Below are 19,278 nucleotides of genomic sequence, written 5' to 3'. Positions count from 1 at the left end.
GATGAGTCGCGCTCGTCGCAACAGGTATGGCTTTTTCCGTGGAAAGCTTGATCGACTTAGATCGGAGGTCGATGATCGCCCGATGTTCGTTCAGGAAGTCCATTCCCAAAATCACGTCTCTCGAGCATTGCTGTAGGATCAGGAAGGTTGTCGCATAGGTTCTCCCATTTACAGTAACTCTCGCGGTGCAGCGTCCTGACGGCGTAATCAGGTTGCCACCTGCGGTGCGGATCAGCGGGCCATCCCAGGTTGTTGTCACCTTCCTGAGTCGGACAGCGAGTGGGCCACTCATGACAGAGTAGTCAGCTCCCGTGTCCACCAAGGCAGTAACCGCGTGACCGTCGACCGTAACTTCAAGGTCACTTGTTCGCGTTCTGGTATTGTACGTTGTCTTCGGTGTCCGATCTCGGCTTCGTCGAGTAGTGAGGCTGCGGTGGGCGTACTGCGACGTTACTTCACTGGGCAGCGGTAAAAGCTTCAAGTCTGGCCGCGTCGTCGTCGGTGTCGTCGTCGTCGGTGTCGTCGTCGTCGGCGTTGTCGTCGTCGGTGTTGTCGTCGTCGGTGTTGTCGTCGTCGGTGTTGTCGTCGTCGGTGTTGTCGTCGTCGGTGTTGTCGTCGTAGTTGAGGCATGGTCTTGAGTACTCGTCGATGGAGGATCTTTGTCATTGCGCTTAGAAGCAACCTCACCTCCAGAGGCTGCTTTATTTAGTTTAACCTTCGTGGACTGGGGGAGCGTCCACGCACGGCGTAACCTCGGCTAGGAGAAACAAAGCGCGGGGACGATGGCGACGGGGAACGTGATAGGCGGCTCGGCGATGAGTATTCTTCCCGACGTAAAAACTCCTCGATTTCGGCTGGTCGCTGGCCGGGTCGGGGTCGTGGAGCGTCGTAAGAGAACCCTCGGATGCCCAGTCTTCTGTATGGGCAGTGCCGGAGGACGTGACCGGCTTCGCCACAGTGGAAGCATAGTGGGCGGCGCTGGTCGGGAGTTCTCCACTCGTCGCATTTCCTCGGCTGCGCGCGTCGCTCGTAGGACGGGCGGGTTGGGGCGAGTGGGCGGCGGTCCAACGCAGCTGGCTGAGGGCGATAGGGGCTTGGGTCCCGTCGTCGAGGTGCAGGACGGCGCACAGCTGCGGCGTAAGTCATGGCTGGGGGCTGCAGAGGCTGCGTGGGTGTCGGCGTCACACCCAAGGCCTGTTGAACCTCGTCCCGGATGACGTCAGTGAGCGATGAAAGTTGCGGCTGCGTTCCCGTTGGCAGCAACCGTCGGAGCTCCTCTCGCACAACTTCACGTATAACCTCCCGCAGGTTATCATTGTTAGCGGTGTCCATGCAGCTTGCTGACAAAAAGCGCTGCTGGCGGTCATACTGGCGGGCTCGGGCGTCGAGAGTTTTCTCCATTGTGGATGCCTCTTCTACGAATTCAGCGACGGTTTTCGGTGGGTTGCGAACGAGGCCGGCAAATAGTTGCTCTTTAACTCCTCGCATAAGCAACTTCACCTTCTCTTCTTCCTTCATGTTCATGTCGGCACGCCGGAAGAGACGCTTCATCTCCTCAGTATACACTGCAACGGTCTCGTTTGGGTGTTGTATGCGAGACTGTAGCAGCTGCTGGGCTCTCTCCTTTCGCACGACGTTTGTGAAGGTCTTCAGAAGCTGTTCCTTGAAGGTTTCCCAGTTGGCAAGGCTGGCTTCCTCATTCTCGAACCAGACTCTTGCTGGTCCTTCCAGGGCGAAGAAGACGTACCTAAATTTCATGGCGTCGTCCCAGTTGTTGAAGACAGCCACACGGTCGAACTGCTCCAGCCATTCCTCGGGGTCGGCGCCAGGCGAAGCGTCGAAGGTTGGTGGCACCCGGGGCTGCTGCAGAATGATTGGAGTGGTCGTCTGGGGCAAGGTCATGATGGACGTTGGTACTTGCTTTCGCTTCCGGGTAGGGTCCGGCAGGGTCCCGAACTCAGGTGCGTCCCCTTGCAGGCGTCGGCTTGCGCGGTGGACTGGACTCAGGTCCTGCGGTAGATGACTCAAAGGGCTGGCGTCTCGACTTGTAGGGGGTGTCCGGAACATGGGAGGCTACCCAGCACCTCCACCAGATGTCACGTTGTAGTGACGGCAGTCCAGCGGTCAGGAAGACACCAGAAATACTTGCAAACGAAGCTCTTTATTAGGGCTGACTTGCGCCCGCAAAAGAACTGAATCACTCGGTGGCGGCGTAAGCAACAAGCGTGCTCGTCAATCATCGATCTACGAATGTCCGCCGCTCGCGGCATCGCTCAATTTAAAGGGCGGCAAGGAAACTTCCAGATAACAGGACAAGATCATCTACAGTAATCTAGAAAAACCTAGATGCAGCCCTTCATGGCTGCGATCAATCGAGATTAGTCTGGTCGCTTCTCGCGCCACGAACGAAAGTGATAACAACCCTTTCCTGCAGCCTTGAGCGTGAACGAACAAACACTACAATGATACGTGGCAGTATTCTGTTAACCGATTCACTTCTGAAGACAGTGATCCACTTTAAAATATTCACCTTAAATACATACATGTCTACAGATGGCGCCATATGCTTGGCTGCTGATTTTCAGATAGCAGTTTGCATGCCAGGTGGCAGTAGTTGCTCCAACGAGTTAAGTCGGATACAGCTTAAGTCTGCAGTGAAGCTCCGCCCACATTCAGGACCACAGAACAAAGTTCCTCCACGACAAAAAAGTTGTCAGCTGTTAAAACTTTTCTTGTCACCTAAACAAGACGCTAATCAGAAGGAAAAGCTTAAAAGATATAGAATTTTGATACCTGGCTTGTTTAATAAAGTCAAAGATTAAAAAGCTCATTTTGTTTACTTTTTTGACTGGCTAGTGGAGGAATACAGTTGTAGCCCAGTGTTAACAACTGCTGTTTTTTTTAGTTGTATGCTGCTATACTTTCGAAAATATATTGGAGAAAAGAAAATTCTTTTCTCACCGTGTTTTTTTAGAAGAACCATGGCGTGTTAGGAAGACTGAAATTTCGAGGGCGCTTAAATTCACAGGGCTTTTTTGGAGTGAAGGGAATGCTGACTGCAAATGCCGTGAACATTTAGGTATTGAAAGCAGTGAGTGTAATTCGATCCGCAAGGTGAGGATTAGGATCTGGACTGTGATCCTGGCACTTCAGAGAGCTGAAATTCAAAAGCTGGCAAAGAAATGTTAATCATTGCGATGTATGTGGCTGTTTACATCAGCCACATATTTTGCCAAAAAGCGACTGAAGATGTGCTACATCAAGAGGAAAGCTTATCTCATCGAAAGGGTTGTTCACGCATCGGGGTTGTCCTGTTACAGAAGCACCCAGAAACTAGCTGTAGCTCTATCCCAAATGCGTCTAGAGGCTTGTCAGTGGCACCAGGTTGATCACCAGATACCTCCGAACGATGGCATAGCAGGAAGCATTACGCAAATGTTTATTGTGCAAAGCTCACGAAAGTTCAGTGCAAGCTGCCGGGAATGCAATGAGGGCCACTTCGCACTTCACTCACCTGACTGCTTCAAGATTTTTCACAAACAAGAAAAATTTTAGCTGCTCTAGATTTTGCGATGCCTTGAGAGCCGAATGAAATTAAAATATATCGTATGAGACATTTTTAGCACGGGTTATTGCTAACTGTTTCCGGCAACCGGGGTCATGCTGTGTGCTCGCGGGTGGAACAGCTGTGTGGTGTGGAGAATGGGTGCAAGAGAACAAAGTTCACCCTCAGCTACATGCCGTGTTCACGTTGCCACATGCGTTCACAGTGCTAGCACTACCAGCAGGTTCCCAAGGCTACGCAACTGACCCATCTTGGTGCAAAAAGTGATCAGCGAGCTCCTTTGGGAGAAGGGCTGCTTGCAGGGGTGCAGTGCACTCTCAAAACTTCACCCCTGCACGGAAAACTCTCAGCAAAAAAGTTACGTAACATGTTACAGAAGTACACCAGGGCTTGGCTTTACGTGAAATTAATGGGCATATCTGCAATTGGCATACAGATGTACATGTTTCCTGAAGATCTCATAATCGTGACTTGATTATTAAAAATATCTTTTCCGTGACCATCTTCCCTCCTGAAGCATTTGTCCTTGTGTGCGCATGGGACAGAAGCTGGGATAGGACTGAATTTTTTAAGCTTAGTCCGTGGCTTATAAACACTAAGGAATTGTTGCTCTTGTTCGCTGCCCAGCTGCAGTGCAGCAGTTTCTCTGGTGTGAGCTAGCTGAAAGGCATACTAGTGGACCTATTTTGAACCTAGATTGTTGTTTTTGGGGAGAACGAGCCAGCTGATGTGGTGTTTAGTGATCACCCGCATTTTCCTGCCTCTGCAGAATGTGCTTCAGTTGCACGCACTGTCCACTGGTGCCAAGATCATGGACTTCCCCCTGGAGGTTGGCACCATCACTGGTTTTGCTGGGGAGAAGAAAGACCACGAGGTAATTGTCCCTCCTTTCTGTGCAAGGCAGTGGTGGAAGAAAATGTCCCATCATCTTGGCTGCTTCTGTGGGACGCAAAGGAATGAAAAGAGGATTGGCACAATGCAGTTAGATCAGTTCTCAGCCAATCAGCAGGAATGGGCGGAGGCTTCTGTACAGCAAAAATGACCATTTTCTAGCCTGACTTGGCCCAGCGTGACAATGAAAGCAGTCATAGACACTACAGTAACGTGCTGTGCAAGGTGTGCTTTTGCACACAGTGTGCAAATGTATGCAGTGCAATCGCAATTCACCGAGACTTGAGCACTTGCATTCATGCTGAACGTAAAACATTTTTGGCATCGAAAACTTATCCAGTCCAATGGTCTGCCTACAAAAGTGAAAGCAGTAAAAACATTTTAAGCATTTTTGTCTCCTAAATTTTGAAATGCTATATTGCTGAAGGGGACGGGTCAAGCAGGGCTGTCAGTTATGGCAAAAAGAAAAGGAAATTGCACGTTAAGGTTTTTAATGGTGTATGCGCACAGCAGCACTTAAGTGAAGCTTCTTTGGTACATGTGTGGATTGTCTTATGCTGATGGTTAATTTTCTCCTCACAGATCTTCTACTTCTTCACATCCTTTTTGACACCTGGTACCATCTACTACTGTGACCTCAGCAAGGAACCTATCAGCCCCAGGGTAAGTACTCAAGGCATAGTGACTTGTCTTTTATTAGCGAGCATATCTGCGTTCTTTGCTTTCATGGCATACTGATCAACCTCTTGGTCTTTAACCCTGTTTAGGACGGCAGAACGCATGTTGTCCCACTTGCTCCAAGTGCCGACAAACGGCAAAGATGCTCCTACGTACTGTGTCTTTGCATGCTGAGTGCTACCAAACTGTCAACAATGCCATTCAGTGCGCCTGTGCAGTTTGACGTGGCCCAGTTTGACGGGGAAAAATAAATTTAAAAAATTTGTTGAGCCTTTTTTTTTTTTTTGTCAACTGCCCTGTAATACTTTTTGGAGCAATATTCTGTTCTAATGCGAGTTCTTTTATGCATTGAAAAGACCGAGGTACGAAACGTACCACATTCTAGTTCTTGTTAAGCAGTTGCTGGAGCAAATGTGTACCATTTTTTACAGAACCAATGGATGAAATGGCTTCAGAGAGTGATGCCATTCAATTTCTAGAGAAATTCCAAGTGCAATTTTACCATTTCTATGCACGTGAGACACATATACCCCCCCTCTGACCCACACATATATAAATGTGTCTGTGTGTGTGTGTGTGTGTGCATATGTAACAGCTGGTGATGCGTTTGTGGTCAATCATTTTGTGGCTTCTTGCAGGTTTACAAGAAGATCAACCCTCCTGGATTTGACTCAAGCAAGTTTGAAACCAAGCAGGTGTTCTACTCCAGCAAGGATGGCACCAAGATCCCAATGTTCATTGTTCGGCAAAAGGTGCTGCCTTTTTATCTCTCCCTCTTGATATATGTTTTGATAGCACAGCAAAGGCTGGGGGCGTTTGTTGTGAGCAGTGTGGTAAATATCTGGAGTTCAGCATTGTTAATTTGAATTCTCAATTTATATGAATAGACGATTCGCTCCTATCAATATCTCTTAGATTTTAGGCCTGTGTGAATATTTAGTCGAATAGTAAAGTATTCGATTCGATTCGATTCGAATGTTTATTGTTCGAAAAACATGAAGTGTCGAAGAAATCGCCACTCCTGTCACAGCGGAGGTTTTGGCAGCCATGGTGAAGTGGCAGAGGAGTGGCACTGACATGGTGCCAGCTTGCATCTGTCACTTGCCCTCAGAAGAACGGAAGATTGGGCGAGTTGGTGTTCCATGGCGAAAGTACATATAAACAGCGCTAAACGACAGGACGAGAAGAGGAGTAGACAAACACGGCGCTGAACTTACAACTTACAGTTGTAAGTTCAGCGCCGTGTTTGTCTACTCCTCTTCTCGTCCTGTCGTTTAGCGCTGTTTATATGTACTTGCCCTCAGTGCTGATTGGCCCCATACATGTGAAAACATCTTGCTTGCATGGACATGTTTTCTGTGCAGTTATCCGCACACCACAGTGCATCAGATCCTTATTCCAGTCACACTCCCTTTGGCTTGAACTCTTTATAATTAAGCTCCCTGGCTTGCTATAATTCAAAAAAGTTTTCCATCTCCCTTGAGTTCGAATTATTGGGGCTAAATTGTAAAGCAACTCAACCCCTTAATGGGCTCATGAAACAGTTTTGGAAGTGGCTATAAAATGCGTGCATTATGTAGAATAAAGGCCATTAAGCATTTGTGCTACATACAAGTCCTCAAAAGCAAGCTGATAATTTACAAATGATTTTTTTTAACTCTCATTCCCACGCCTCGCGGTGACGTCCAGTGCTGGTTTCTCATGCAAATCCTGCCAGCTGATAGCATAAAGCTCACACGACGTCATTCGTGTGGGGCTGTCATTAGTTGGCCAAAAACTGTGAGGGCGTTGTGAAGCAAAGCAGGCAAAGGAAGATGTGCGAAGACACATTCAACTAGAGATGAAGGCACGTCACTCCCCTCCAGTTTTCCCTCTATTGTCTTGCTGTGGTGGAGGAGCAAGTGGCCATAAAAAAAAAAAAAAGAGAGAGAGAAGGAGCTAGCTATTTCAGGTGACGTAGTCATAGGTGGAGCATAGTTCTGGCCATTAATCTTTTTTTCTTGCTCGCTCGGTGTATAAGTTGAGAATGAAAGGACGAGGGCCGCTTTTAATTTTCGATACCTCTGGTGCCATATAAGCTGGACTAAAAATTTTTGCAGTCAGATTATGGGTAATTCAGTATCTAACAGTCTTTCGCTTTTCTTACCCTCGGTGCAAATCATCTCTGGGGCCCTTTTACTGCGTGCATTCATTTAGAACACTGCTTAGCTGAGCACTACTACTCATACCGCATGACGTAAAATTTATCATATGTATAGCTAGCCTAGACCTAGACTGGGCCAATGTGCTATGCATCCTTTTTTTTTTGTTGGACTTTTTTGTGGCTTTTCTCTTTTCACTCTTTTCATTCACTCAAGATGACAGCACTGATTTGAACTAGGCTTGAACACAGACACACTGTGTACATTAAGTTCATCCTCACAACGGATGAAGGAAGAGGCATAAGCTGCCTATACTCTTTCTTATGATATTCTTGGTAGATAAAGCAGGAGATGGTAAAGTATTTCTACCGTATAAACGCGGGTGAGGGCCGCACTTTTTTTTTTCCATATTCGAGGGCTAATTTTCGGGGTGCGGCCCATACACGCAAATTGCAAAAAAAAAAATTGTTTTTAAAGTAAAAACACACCAATCAGGGAATGAACGGCATTTATTCTGCGTCCAATCGTCACTCGCCGAGTATTTCGACTCTGAGCTGGTGCTGTGATCTGGTGCACGATCATCCCAAAAGAAGCTGCGCAGCACGTCCGCTGTCAACGCGTAGCCGTTGTTCCGCACTTCCATCACATAATAGAGCAGCTCTTCCTTCCATTTCGGGAAACTCGCACGGCTTGCCTTGGAAAGCAGGCTTTTTGCAGCTTGTGTTTCTCAATGCATCCTTCTGGTTGCACCATCATCAGACGCACTCCTCGGCCACGTCGAATTTCCTGCCCGCCGCACACTTGCGTGTTCGAGAGCTAACTCCCAGCCGTGCAGCTATTAAGGCGCTTGCCCATCGTGCTAAAACTGTAAAGCTCGGCGGCAGCACGCGAAAGCTACAACCACCACAACAACGGCGAGCACACTAACGCGCCACAAAAACAACAAAAAAGCTGAAGCTGGCGATGCTGATGTCAATGTGGATGGCGGGAGGTCGCGGCGGAGAAAAAATTTTACAATGATGATGATGACGGCGGCCTCGAGCGCCATCCATGGAAGCTCCTGTGCGTGTGCACGGCCACCTGGATCGGTGCATGCGTGATCGAGGCGGCCGTGGCGCGTGAGTGGACTCCGCGAACAAGCGCTTCGCAATCAAGCGCACTTTGCTCGCAGCCGGAGCTGATTGCGGAGGCCACGGCACGTGCATTTAGAAGGCTATTCCCACCTGGGTCAAGGAAAGTTCGGGTGCGGCCCTTACACAGATTTTTTTTTTTTTTTTAACATTTCCTTCGAGACAACGGGGTGCGGCCCATACACGGGTGCGGCTCTTACATGCGTTTATACGGTATCTTTGCTCAGTGGTTAAGGCGCTCGGCTGCTGGCCTGACAGATGCGGGTTCAATCCCGGCCACGGTGGTCGAATTTCGATGGAGGCGAAATTCTAGAGGCCTGTGTACTGTGCGATTGATGTCAGTGCATGTTAAAGAACCCCAGGTGATCAGAATTTCCAGAGCTCTTCACTATGGCGTCCTTCATAGCCTGAGTCGCTTTGAAACGTTAAACCCTAATAAACCAAACCAAACCTTTGCAGGGGCAGTGGAGAGTTTTTGCTCTTTCATGTTTGCTGGCGTTGGAAATGGCATGTAAATATATGTGATACTTAGCAGTTAGAGCTTTCTAGAGCTAAACTGAAAAGAAATGAGTGGTGAGACCGTCAAAGGAGTGGGTGTGCACGTGAAAGATATCCTGTTTTTCTTGTGTTCCAGGGGCTGCCCAGCAAATCGCCGTGCTTGCTGTACGCCTACGGAGGCTTCAACCGGAGCCTGCAGCCTTACTTCAGTGTCTCGTGCCTGCTGCTCATGCAGCACCTGGGCTTTGTCTATGCCATTGCCAATGTTCGAGGAGGAGGGTATGCAGGCTTCGTCTTCTCCTGCTGGGCTCGGGCAGATTGCGCTCTGTCAATACAGCAAAGCAGTCTTTTTTTACAGTGGCAAAAAAAAAATTTTTCGTGCATTTTCTTTGTTGGCTAAAAAGAGTGCTTAGGGAAATGTACTCAGCAGTGCAGTAGGGTGCACCCATGCTTGAGGCGGATTTTCTTGTGCGGCACGCTGGCAGGATACTACGCGCCGTTTAGTAGTGTGCCATTAGCCCAGTGTTATTAGGCCCAGCGTGCTTTGTATCGAAGCCACAATGAAGGTGCTTTTCAGCTGATCACAAAAGGTCTAATCATGTTGCTAGTTTACCATCGCACAATAACCTTTCTGCCTGGCACCAGGCATTTGACAGTGGAACACATGGGTCATAAGCATGGGTCATACGCATGGAGCTACATTCCAATCCGTTGGCCATGACATCATTACTGTCAATCAAGCTTCAGATTTTCAGAGGATCTCAGCTTAAAATCACATGTTTACCAGTAACCTGGTCTAGCAAGTTTTTTTATTCCGGGCAGTTAATTTCGTAACAGGCGTTGGGCGCATGCCTTATCGGTTCTTTTGATGCATTATATATTTGAAGGATTCACCAGGGCTGTGCTAATTCTTTATAAAAATGTGTGTCATAGCATAAAAGGAGGACATGTATTCAGGGCTCCACTGTAATTGTAAAAAGTGGACGGAAAATTCTAGTCCCCTGCAAGGGCAGCACCTTGTCAAAACCATGAAAAAAAAAAAAGTCTGGCCCTTTCATGAGCATGTACAGTACTATTCAATGTGGACCAAAAGTTTGGATTGTGCTGTTCTGTCCGCAATTAACAGTGCATTAGCGATGTAAAAAGAAATTGCCTTCAAATGCATTCTCTTGCTGGAGTAGCAGTGATGAGAAAGTTATCTGCTCATATTTTCATTGCAACAATACAACCTTGTTATTTGTTAGTGTTTGTTAGTGCTTGAGACGTGTTAAGGGATGGCAGTAATTATTTATCTGCATTATTTTTTTGCACATATCGTTAGATATGAATGTATGAAGAACAGTATTAGTTGCCGATTTTCTGATCTTTATTATCTGTGCTGATATTGCTGGGCAGTCAGTCACTCATTTGCTCATGTTGGAATATGTTGCTCAGTATTTCACTCGGGAGAATGCATGTATCAGCAGTCTCTTTATGGCGGCATTTTTCTGTGGTGCTTCACACCGAACGTCCTTAGGACAGTGCAAATAGGGATGGTACATTGATGGGGAACCAGCCCCACAGCTCTTAATCTGTTTTGCGTGGTTGACTTTGGAATTTAGTTGGGGTGTCCAAGTCCTTCCACAGAGTTTATAAGGAGCACGAAACACTAGCCAGCTAGTTGCAGAACAGATCTGAAAAATTAGCAGGATTTGACTGCATTGTAAACATGATTTTAGCTCTCTGTACACCTTCAAAATAGCCTTTTTTTGAAGCACCATTGGTTCAGGTGTGGGTTTCTAAGCATACTTTTTCTCGAGACTGCAGTTTGCAGCAGAGTAACTTTGTTCTCATGAGGTTTGCTGAGGAGTGCATGCGGACCAAATGATGTGCCTGCACATTTGTAATGGACCTGAACAGTGCTGGTGACGCAGCCTTGTGTGTGTTTCCGCAGGGAGTATGGTGAGGCATGGCATAATGCTGGCCGGCTTTTCCACAAACAGAACACATTTGAGGATGTTCAGTCTGCTGCCGAATACCTCATTGAAAATGACTACACGACCAAAGACAAGTGAGTACTGGCTAAATGGCCATGGTATTAAATACTGTGCCACTTCATTAAGCCTGCTATACCTACTCCTGTGATTGTTCGCTTGCATGTTTGAATGTGTGTGTGTGATCTTGTACCAACACGAGAAGCAAAGTTAGCTACAGAGAACAGCAGCTATTATCTGATGTTTAGGCTTTGGCTGAGGCTGATAATTACATCATTTATGTCACATAAATGTCACATAATTTACAGGGCTGGCTGTCTCGGCCAAGGTCCCCCACTTTTGCATAGTTATTGTCGTCGGGGTCAGTGCTGTCTATGCACATGCCCTCTTCTACCCTCTCCCATGTCCAGAAGGGAAGGAGGAGCAGAAGGGGACAGCACAAAGGGGGGAGTACACACATGGCGAAATGCAGTGAGAGTGGCTGCACGCACACACAGGTGTTTCCTAGAGGCAGCGCTCGCTCACCTCCAGTGGCACGATGCATTTGCACCACTCCTGATTAGCAGCTGTGCACGCGCACACAGTGATAAGAACATAAGCAGTGACATGGCTTATCAGTTACACTTCAAGAGAGACATTGAGGCAGCCAAGGCCAAGATGAAGAGTCGTGCTGAAGGTGCTGCACATAAGTGAGAGGCCTGAGCCCGCAAATGTGCAGCGGCTTCAACGCAGGAAGAACACATTTTTGGGATGCTGCCTGCAATTGTGCTGTGCGACAAGATCCACAAGTCCATGGCCACATATTCTCAGGCCATGAAGCGTTCATTGCAACCGTCGCATAACAAACACAGTCATTATACCATTATGTGTGTCATCGTCATTGTGCTAATCATATCCCCGTATCCCCGCAAACTTCTTAATCTCATCTGCCCGCCTAACTTTCTGCAGTCCCCTGCTACGCTTTTCTTCTCTTGAAGTCAACTCCGTTGCCCTAAAGGGCCAGTGGTTATCTTGCCTTCGCATTACATGCCCTGCCCAGGCTCATTTCTTCTTCTTGATTTCGACTAGGATGTCATTAACCTGCCTTTGTTCCCTCACCCACTCTGCCCACTTCCAATCTCTTTAACGTTACTACTGTATCAAAATCGTCAGTCTGCATGACCTTGAAGAAGACAAAACTTCACTTGCCCTGTTTGACTCCACCAAAAGTTTGAGCGTGGCCACGCCTGGCATGGCACAGACCTTCATGGCGCTGCCCTTAAAAGGCACATTGGGGCAGACTCGAGCAAGACCACTGACTTGGGTTTGCTGAAACTATACATGTACAGAAGACCAGTGGAAGGCTACTGAAGGAACCATCCGCTGCACTGTTCAGAATGTTTTCCTTGTACTGTTGAAAGGTGCATCAGCTGGCTTAGTGTAGCGATTGCATTGCAATTTTTTTTTTGGTGCCTTCAGTTCTTCATAATTTGACTTAAATTGTGACAAGTAGCATCTCGGTGAAACGACACTCATTTATTTTCTTGGCGGTGTGCCCTCGTAGCCTTGTTGTGGCCAGGTATTCTCTGTGCTGGTCAGGCACCCTGAAGAATGTGTACCTGTGTGGCCTGTGCAGGATTGTGATCCAGGGTGGCTCCAATGGGGGACTGGTAGTGGCAGCATGCGCCAATCAGCGACCGGACCTGTTCAAGTGCGTCATCTGCCAAGTGGGGTGAGTCTATTCTTTTCATGGCACATACTCTGCCGGGCTGAGCAGTGCCACTTTCTGGCATTGCATGAGCCAAACACCAGGGTTTGATACGAATACAATGACTACTTCTTCAGTAAATATCAGTGGACTTCCTGGAAATGTTTAATCGAAACGAGCAAGCAGCCACTTTTTTGGATGAACTGAAGTAAATATCAAGCTTTCAGAATGGTTCCTTAAGATATTTATTTTGCCATGCTGAAAACCTGACGCGTCTGTTGTGCACTTTGTGGTTTTCATAAAGTACAGTAATTTTCTGCTCAGCTTTTCTGTTCACCACTGCCACCGTCATCCAGGCAAGCTAGTCTACGCTTAATTTTAAACGCGTTTTCTGGTAAAAACTTTGGCTGCTGCATGGCAAAGGCTTCAAAATCCCGTAGTCACATTAGTGCCACTTTTTTACTGAAATTCTCTCATTGTGTTTCGTTTTTTTTTTTTTTTTTTTTCTCGGCTTCTTGATACTTAGAATCAGGAAGTGATGGCCAGTGCACTCACCCACTGGTAAAGCTGCAGGCCAGCTACAGTGATTCAAACTCCGATAATTCAAACTTTCGGTTAATTCAAACAAATGTCAGAATTTTGGTTGACCAGCTGTATTGTCAACGCATTTAAAAGCTGCTTAATTGGTACCGCGAATTTTCTTAAATTCGCTTAATTTAAACTTTTTGGCTTGCTCCTTATTAATGTTGTTTTACTCTACCTTTTTTTTTTTTTAAACCACAAAACCACAAAGGAGACTGCTCGTTGAATAATGACATTTATGTCTTTCACCCATATTTATGTTTTGCTAAAGCATTTAGCTATGTTTGCATAGTGAAGTATAGTTCTAAAGTACTTTTTGTATGCATTGATGTCCATAAAGCAAATTGCGCTTAGTCTTGGATCACTTTAAGATGCACTTCTTGTAATTCGAACAAAAATCTGTTGTTTTTTTTTTAGTTTTAATTAATGAGAATCTACTATATAGCCTTTTTATGCCACATAATATTTTCATGCCAGTTCCCCACATTGAGTGTGATTTGCAGCTGTGCCCTGGCAAAGTTGCCTTGAAGCCAGTGAGTGACTTGCTCTCCTGTTCTTGTGTTACTGCAGGGTACTGGACATGCTGCGTTTCCACAAGTTTACTATCGGCTATGCGTGGACGTCAGATTATGGAAGCTCTGACGATGAGAAGATGTTCAACTATCTGTACAGGTCGGCAGATATCTATGTTTCTATGTTTAAAGTTTTTCAGAAACATAGTGGTACACTGGGGTGTGTGCTCTGCATGTGACTTCAGCGCAGCAGCCTTGCCTTTGCAAGGGCAATCGTGGCATATCTTTAGAGGTTTGTTGCATGGGCAGCTGTTAGTGTCTACAGGGTTCGTAGCGGTCCTTGAAACCCTTGAAAACCCTTGATTTCTAAAGCTCCATATTCAAGGTCCTGAAAACCCTTGCATCTTGTAAAGGTGCTGGAAAGTCCTTGAATTTTGGGCTGGACTAGGCTTAGCGGATTCGAGTAAACGTCTGGCCACATCTGGCAAGTCCTAATCCAAGTCAATCCAATGTCACGTTAGCAACTGTAGTCAGAGAGAAAGATATTGCTGTAGTCACGTGTATTGCTTGTGTCCGCTCCCTAGCCCAGACCATGCCCTGATTGTGCAGCACGCCGCTCAGCCTCCTGGCGATGTCACTTTGCCAAGTGTTCCTCTCGTTGCTCTGGCGTCTCCGCTGCGCGCTTGGCCATTAGCCTGTTCGTTCTTCCTCTGGTTAACCGCTAACTGTCAGGCTACCACTTCGGGATCCGGTGAATTCATCTTTTCCACTCTTCTGCACTGCTCAGCAGTGGCTTTGCTTTCCTTCTCCATGGCTGTAGCCTGGCTGTCGTTCTTCATCATCCTCTCCTTCTTGTCGGCTCCGGCGCACCAGCTGCACAGCTGTGTTGTCACTCGCTCCTCGCGCATGCGCAGCTTGGCTCATCCACGCTCACGCGAAACTGCTCGTCCACGGCCAGTGTAGCTCACGCTACAAAAACTGTTGCGGACTTGTTGGCAGCTGCAGACAGTTATGCCGTAAAAGCTGAGGCGGCTAATGACATCACATATATTGTGAAATCAAACAGTCTCAGAAAAACTGCAAAGGAAAAAATTCAGGAGGTTCAAGCAATTTATTGTGCAATCGCTGAAAAACTTCAAGTACATTCTTGTTAATCTTAACCAGTGTGCACTTCAGGGCTGTTTATGTGTTTATTAATGTGTGTTTCAAGGCAGTGTGTGCCTATTTTTTTCTTTTTCAATAGAATGAATGATTTTGTTCTTAAATTTATTTTCTGTCCAAGCAACTAAACATTGCTTTGGGTCCTTGTAATTGCTATGCCAGGGCCTTTAAAGTCCTTGAAAACCTTTGAATTTTTTCCTCTAAAACTGCTACGAACCCTGGTCTATGACATCAACTGTGTGGTGCACATCATTCGTAATAGCAGGCTACTGTGGGTTAAATGGGTTAGTTGTTTGGAAGGAATACAGTGTGTCGCTGTTACCTTCTACACATTGAGCTGACAAGGTGGGGACATGAGGGGCTCATTATGACATACATTTGTAGGAAGATAAGTCGCCAAGAGCATGGAAAGCATGAGGGAATTTCTTTTTAGTTTGTGGCATTAATGAATGGGCAATTACTAGTGCAGTCATTTTTTTTACCTGTAAAGTAATTGATTAGAAAGTACTTTTTTTTTATTAACAGAATACTGCAGGCCCTTCTGGGCCATTGCAGGAGGGGCGATACAATGCAACAAAAAAATACAGAAGCACTGAAAGAAGATTAAAATTACAAAGCCCAGTCTCCACCTGCTTGTACTCAGATCAGATGTCTGACAAATGCTGCTATTCTAGGACGTTATGAATGTAAAACACTTTGGGGCAAAACTAGTTGGCTTCGCAGCCGGTTGTATGTAGACTTTGATGTTTGAGTAATGTAAGCCAATCATGTCCCAACAAAAGTTGTTCATGAGCATGATTAGCAGAATTGGAACAGACTCTGCACAAACTTTTTAATGCAGTCTATCACTCTGTACGTCTTGTAAAGCTGGCTGTTTCGATTCAAGTTTTGTACGCATTGACAGACACATCTTTGTACTGTGCATAATAAGAAAAATTGTAAACAAAAAACATTAAATTTAGTGTGTAAATAAAATGTGAAATAAATAATAAAGCAAACTCGAAGTCTTGACTATAATAAAAAAAACCTCCGATCTCTATTGGTGAGTGGCTAATGCCACATCATCCTTGCTTATCATTCAGCTGTTCACCTGATGTTTTTGTTGGGACCAGGTACTCTCCGCTGCACAACATCCCAGCCACAATGGGTGACGACATCCAGTACCCATGCATGCTGCTGCTGACAGCCGACCACGACGACCGTGTCGTACCGTGCCACTCCCTCAAGTTCATTGCCCAGCTGCAGCACACCCACGGGAACTCAAACAAGCAGGTGAGCACAGAGTGCGAGTGCGGTGGTCTCTTCAGGCAAGTGGATGGCAGAGGCTTCAGAGGAAACTCGACTCTCTCTTGCTCTGTGCATTGATGTAGGTCTGCCACATGCCTGCCCACTCTGAAAAGCAGGGCATGGCTTCCACAGAAAAGCAGTTGCTGGAACATTTTGTATTGGTGGCACTATTCTATTGGTGGCACTGCCATGAGCTGCATGGAACAGCAGGGCGCTTTGTGCTGCACTCCGAGCTATGGTTTTTGTATTCTTCCCCTGTAAATCTTGGAGCGCAAATCGGTGCAAACATAACAGGGCTTTCCCATGTCTAGTTTGTATAATAGTCCACGGGTGACTCATGGTTGAAATTTGAAATCTTTAAAAATGCCCCCCCCCCCCCCCCCCCCCCCCTTCTCCAGAGAAAAAAAGAATGGTGGGGAATTATTACATTTGCTTGTATGCCTCGTTTGCTATGCTGTCCAGAAGTTCAATTGCTGAATCCACCTGGAAATGCTTGCTTCATGAACTGCGGTGCCACCGCACCGGATATTGAGAAAACGCTTTTAAAAAATCTGCGTTTTTCTCTGTTCCAGTTTTCTGAATAGATGCGCTCCTTGTGGAGCATATTTCTTCATAACCGTTTTGTCTCTTTTGGCCTGTTTGTTTTTTTGCACTTTTAAAACTCCACTGTATGCGATGACATTCTTAGTTCTTTTATTTTTTTGGATTGTAGATATTTGGTGTGACATCTTGATTACATTTGAGACATATCTATGCCAACTGCCTTGTAAAAAAATAAAAACAAATTGTGTTTTGGGGAAAAAATTTAAGTTTGTCAGCCCACGTACCATGCATTCAGGAATGCGGTGAATGTTAAACCATTTTAACACATTTTGTTGAGTCTGCAGGCTTTCCACAAGCTATAGAAGAGGAAAAATTTATAGAATAAAGGTTATTCAGACATATTGCTGGAAGTTTACGTACATGGTGTGCACAATTTCAGTTGTAGTTGAGGTTTTTGTGAATGGTTGCTTGCTTTTGTTGGTGCAATGCCTCCTATGCTCTTTCAGTTCCCAACAGAAGAAAAAAAATATAGAGTGCTACCAAAACTGGGCTCTCCATCGCTCATCGCATGCTTGCCTCTATCGTCTGCATGAGAAGCCACGCTTGTGCAGTAAAAGTTCATTAATTCAACCCTGTTTATTTGGAAATGTGCATAGTTTTGATTCCTGGTGAAGTCCCGGCCAATGTCCATGGAAGCCTGCAGCGTGAAACACTCTCTAATTTGGATGCTGCAGTTCTCGCAGTGGTTTATTCAAACGGGCTCCCTCAGGGAGCTCGAATCTAGGTATGACAGGCACGGCAACCGATCATCGAAATAGCCCTATTCAAACTCGAATTGCATGCTGCAGAGTTCCGTGCACCTCCGATGTGTCCACAACGGTGGGCATGATGAAAAACGGATGGCCCCGTTTCCAGGAATAGTCTGACCGCATAATTTCAGCATGGTACCATACACTCAGTTTCGCTTTTTTGAGCTTTGCGCCAGGCCGTGGTGATGGCTGAGGTGTAGTGAAGCCTTCTCGTATGCGACGTGGCTGCTTGTGAGGGGGCTCCACTGCTGCTGTGTCTTACCATAAAGGATGCCGCAGGGGCCCTTATCATTTTGGATCTGCTCTGCTTCCATGCTCCCGGTGGCATGCATGCAATAAAGCATTGGTGGAATTACGAAAAAATAATCATTAGACAGTTTTAGCTGCGCGTCCGCAAAAGCGGTGCGTACGCTACGGGCGCACCTTACGCGCAGTGCCACCCGTCCTGGCAACGACAGTTTTAGTTGGGAGTGGCTAGCGTAGCGCCCGGGAAGCGTATGATACAGTGGCGCCATCTAGCGACAGCAAGTCAAAGCTTCTGAATTGTGTGCTGAGGAAACTTTTTCCTCTTTTATTAATGGCAGTGGTGGTTGTATCCGAAGGCTTTGTTTCTTTTTTATTGTAAATCAATTGAATCAAATGAAAATATAAATTCTAGCGCAAAGTTGGAGAAGTACTTTACCAGAGGTCGTTGCTATGGTGACAGTGTACGCTGTAGATAGGCTTAACATCAAGAAATTCTTGGATTTATCTAAAAAACGATGACTATTTGTCACCTATATCATTACGGAGGGGTGAGAATGCACAAAATAAAAGTGAATACAACCGTTTAGAGCGAGCTATTGCGTCGAAAAATGCAGCGGCGGTGCAGTATTTGGTCCGAAGCGGGCGTGCAGGGCGCTGCCATGTTGCCAGCGTTAACCACGCAAGCCACGCAAGCAACGCAACGCAAAGTCCGCTGGCTTACATACGTACGCAAGACGCACGGATCGCGCTTGCGTTCTGCGCATGCGCACTACGGTCCCCGCAAGCTCCTTGCGTACGCTAAGCCCTTGCGGACGCACAGCTAAAACTGTCTATTGTCACGCTGTGCTCACCTTTGACCAAAAACAATCACTAGGATGAAAGTGGTTCTTGTCAAATTTTTGGGGGGTTATTCAATATTTCTAAATTTTTTCCGGTCCCTTGCAGTTTAAATCACTGAGCTTTTACTCTGCATACCTAATTTCATTACGGTATCTCTAATAATAAAAATTTTCATTGCAGGACCCGCATCTCCTCATGATTAAAACTTTCTCCAACACTCCCAGTGCGTGAAAGAGTGGCAGCCGAGGTTGGATATGTTAGGTTAGCGGCGCAGTGTAAATCGATAATTCGCTAGCTGTACTTTATGGGGGTTATTCTTGTGATAACGCTCAAAGGGCTAGAAGCAGTTGTCGCTCTCTATCACCAGCGTGCCAGCCCTAGCAGTCAGAGCTGTGACTCCCAACCCGCGGTGCGGTGAGTCGCAACCACGGCGGGTTCGGGCCAGAGGGGACAAACACGAGTATGCTACTCGGAGGATCGTTTATTGCTCCCGAGCAATACAGTGCAGCAGCAACAATACAACCGCCGTAACTAGGGAGAGTGTTCCGCTCACGTACGGGGGTGAAAAACAAAGGAAAGAACGCACGCAAAAATGTGGGGGAAGAAGGTTCCGCTCACCTCGCGCGGTTCCTCGCTCACGGCCCGCGGCGGTCAAGTCACACGCGGTGGCCGGGCGATAAGGGCAGCGGTCTCCGTGGCAGACCTCTGATCCGTGCGTGTGCACGGCTCCCGCCA

General features: G+C 46.7%; 1 protein-coding gene across 1 annotated transcript in view; it reads left to right on the top strand.

Moving 5' to 3' along the window:
- LOC149371528 (prolyl endopeptidase) overlaps window positions 1-19,278 on the top strand; it is a 43,021-nt gene that overhangs the window by 21,067 nt on the left and 2,676 nt on the right. Inside the window, exons 10-17 of the mRNA XM_089565786.1 lie at window positions 4,335-4,439; window positions 5,039-5,119; window positions 5,773-5,886; window positions 9,040-9,182; window positions 10,837-10,953; window positions 12,492-12,587; window positions 13,716-13,817; window positions 15,931-16,090. Coding sequence (XP_089421912.1) covers window positions 4,335-4,439; window positions 5,039-5,119; window positions 5,773-5,886; window positions 9,040-9,182; window positions 10,837-10,953; window positions 12,492-12,587; window positions 13,716-13,817; window positions 15,931-16,090 — 918 coding nt within the window. The remainder of the gene's footprint in view (window positions 1-4,334; window positions 4,440-5,038; window positions 5,120-5,772; window positions 5,887-9,039; window positions 9,183-10,836; window positions 10,954-12,491; window positions 12,588-13,715; window positions 13,818-15,930; window positions 16,091-19,278) is intronic.

Source organism: Amblyomma mixtum, chromosome 1, assembly GCF_055824585.1.
Source record: "Amblyomma mixtum isolate Tamu chromosome 1, ASM5582458v1, whole genome shotgun sequence".
Classification (NCBI taxonomy): domain Eukaryota; kingdom Metazoa; phylum Arthropoda; class Arachnida; order Ixodida; family Ixodidae; genus Amblyomma; species Amblyomma mixtum.
Note: the sequence above shows the minus strand (reverse complement) of the source record. Positions and strands in the feature narration are given on the sequence as shown.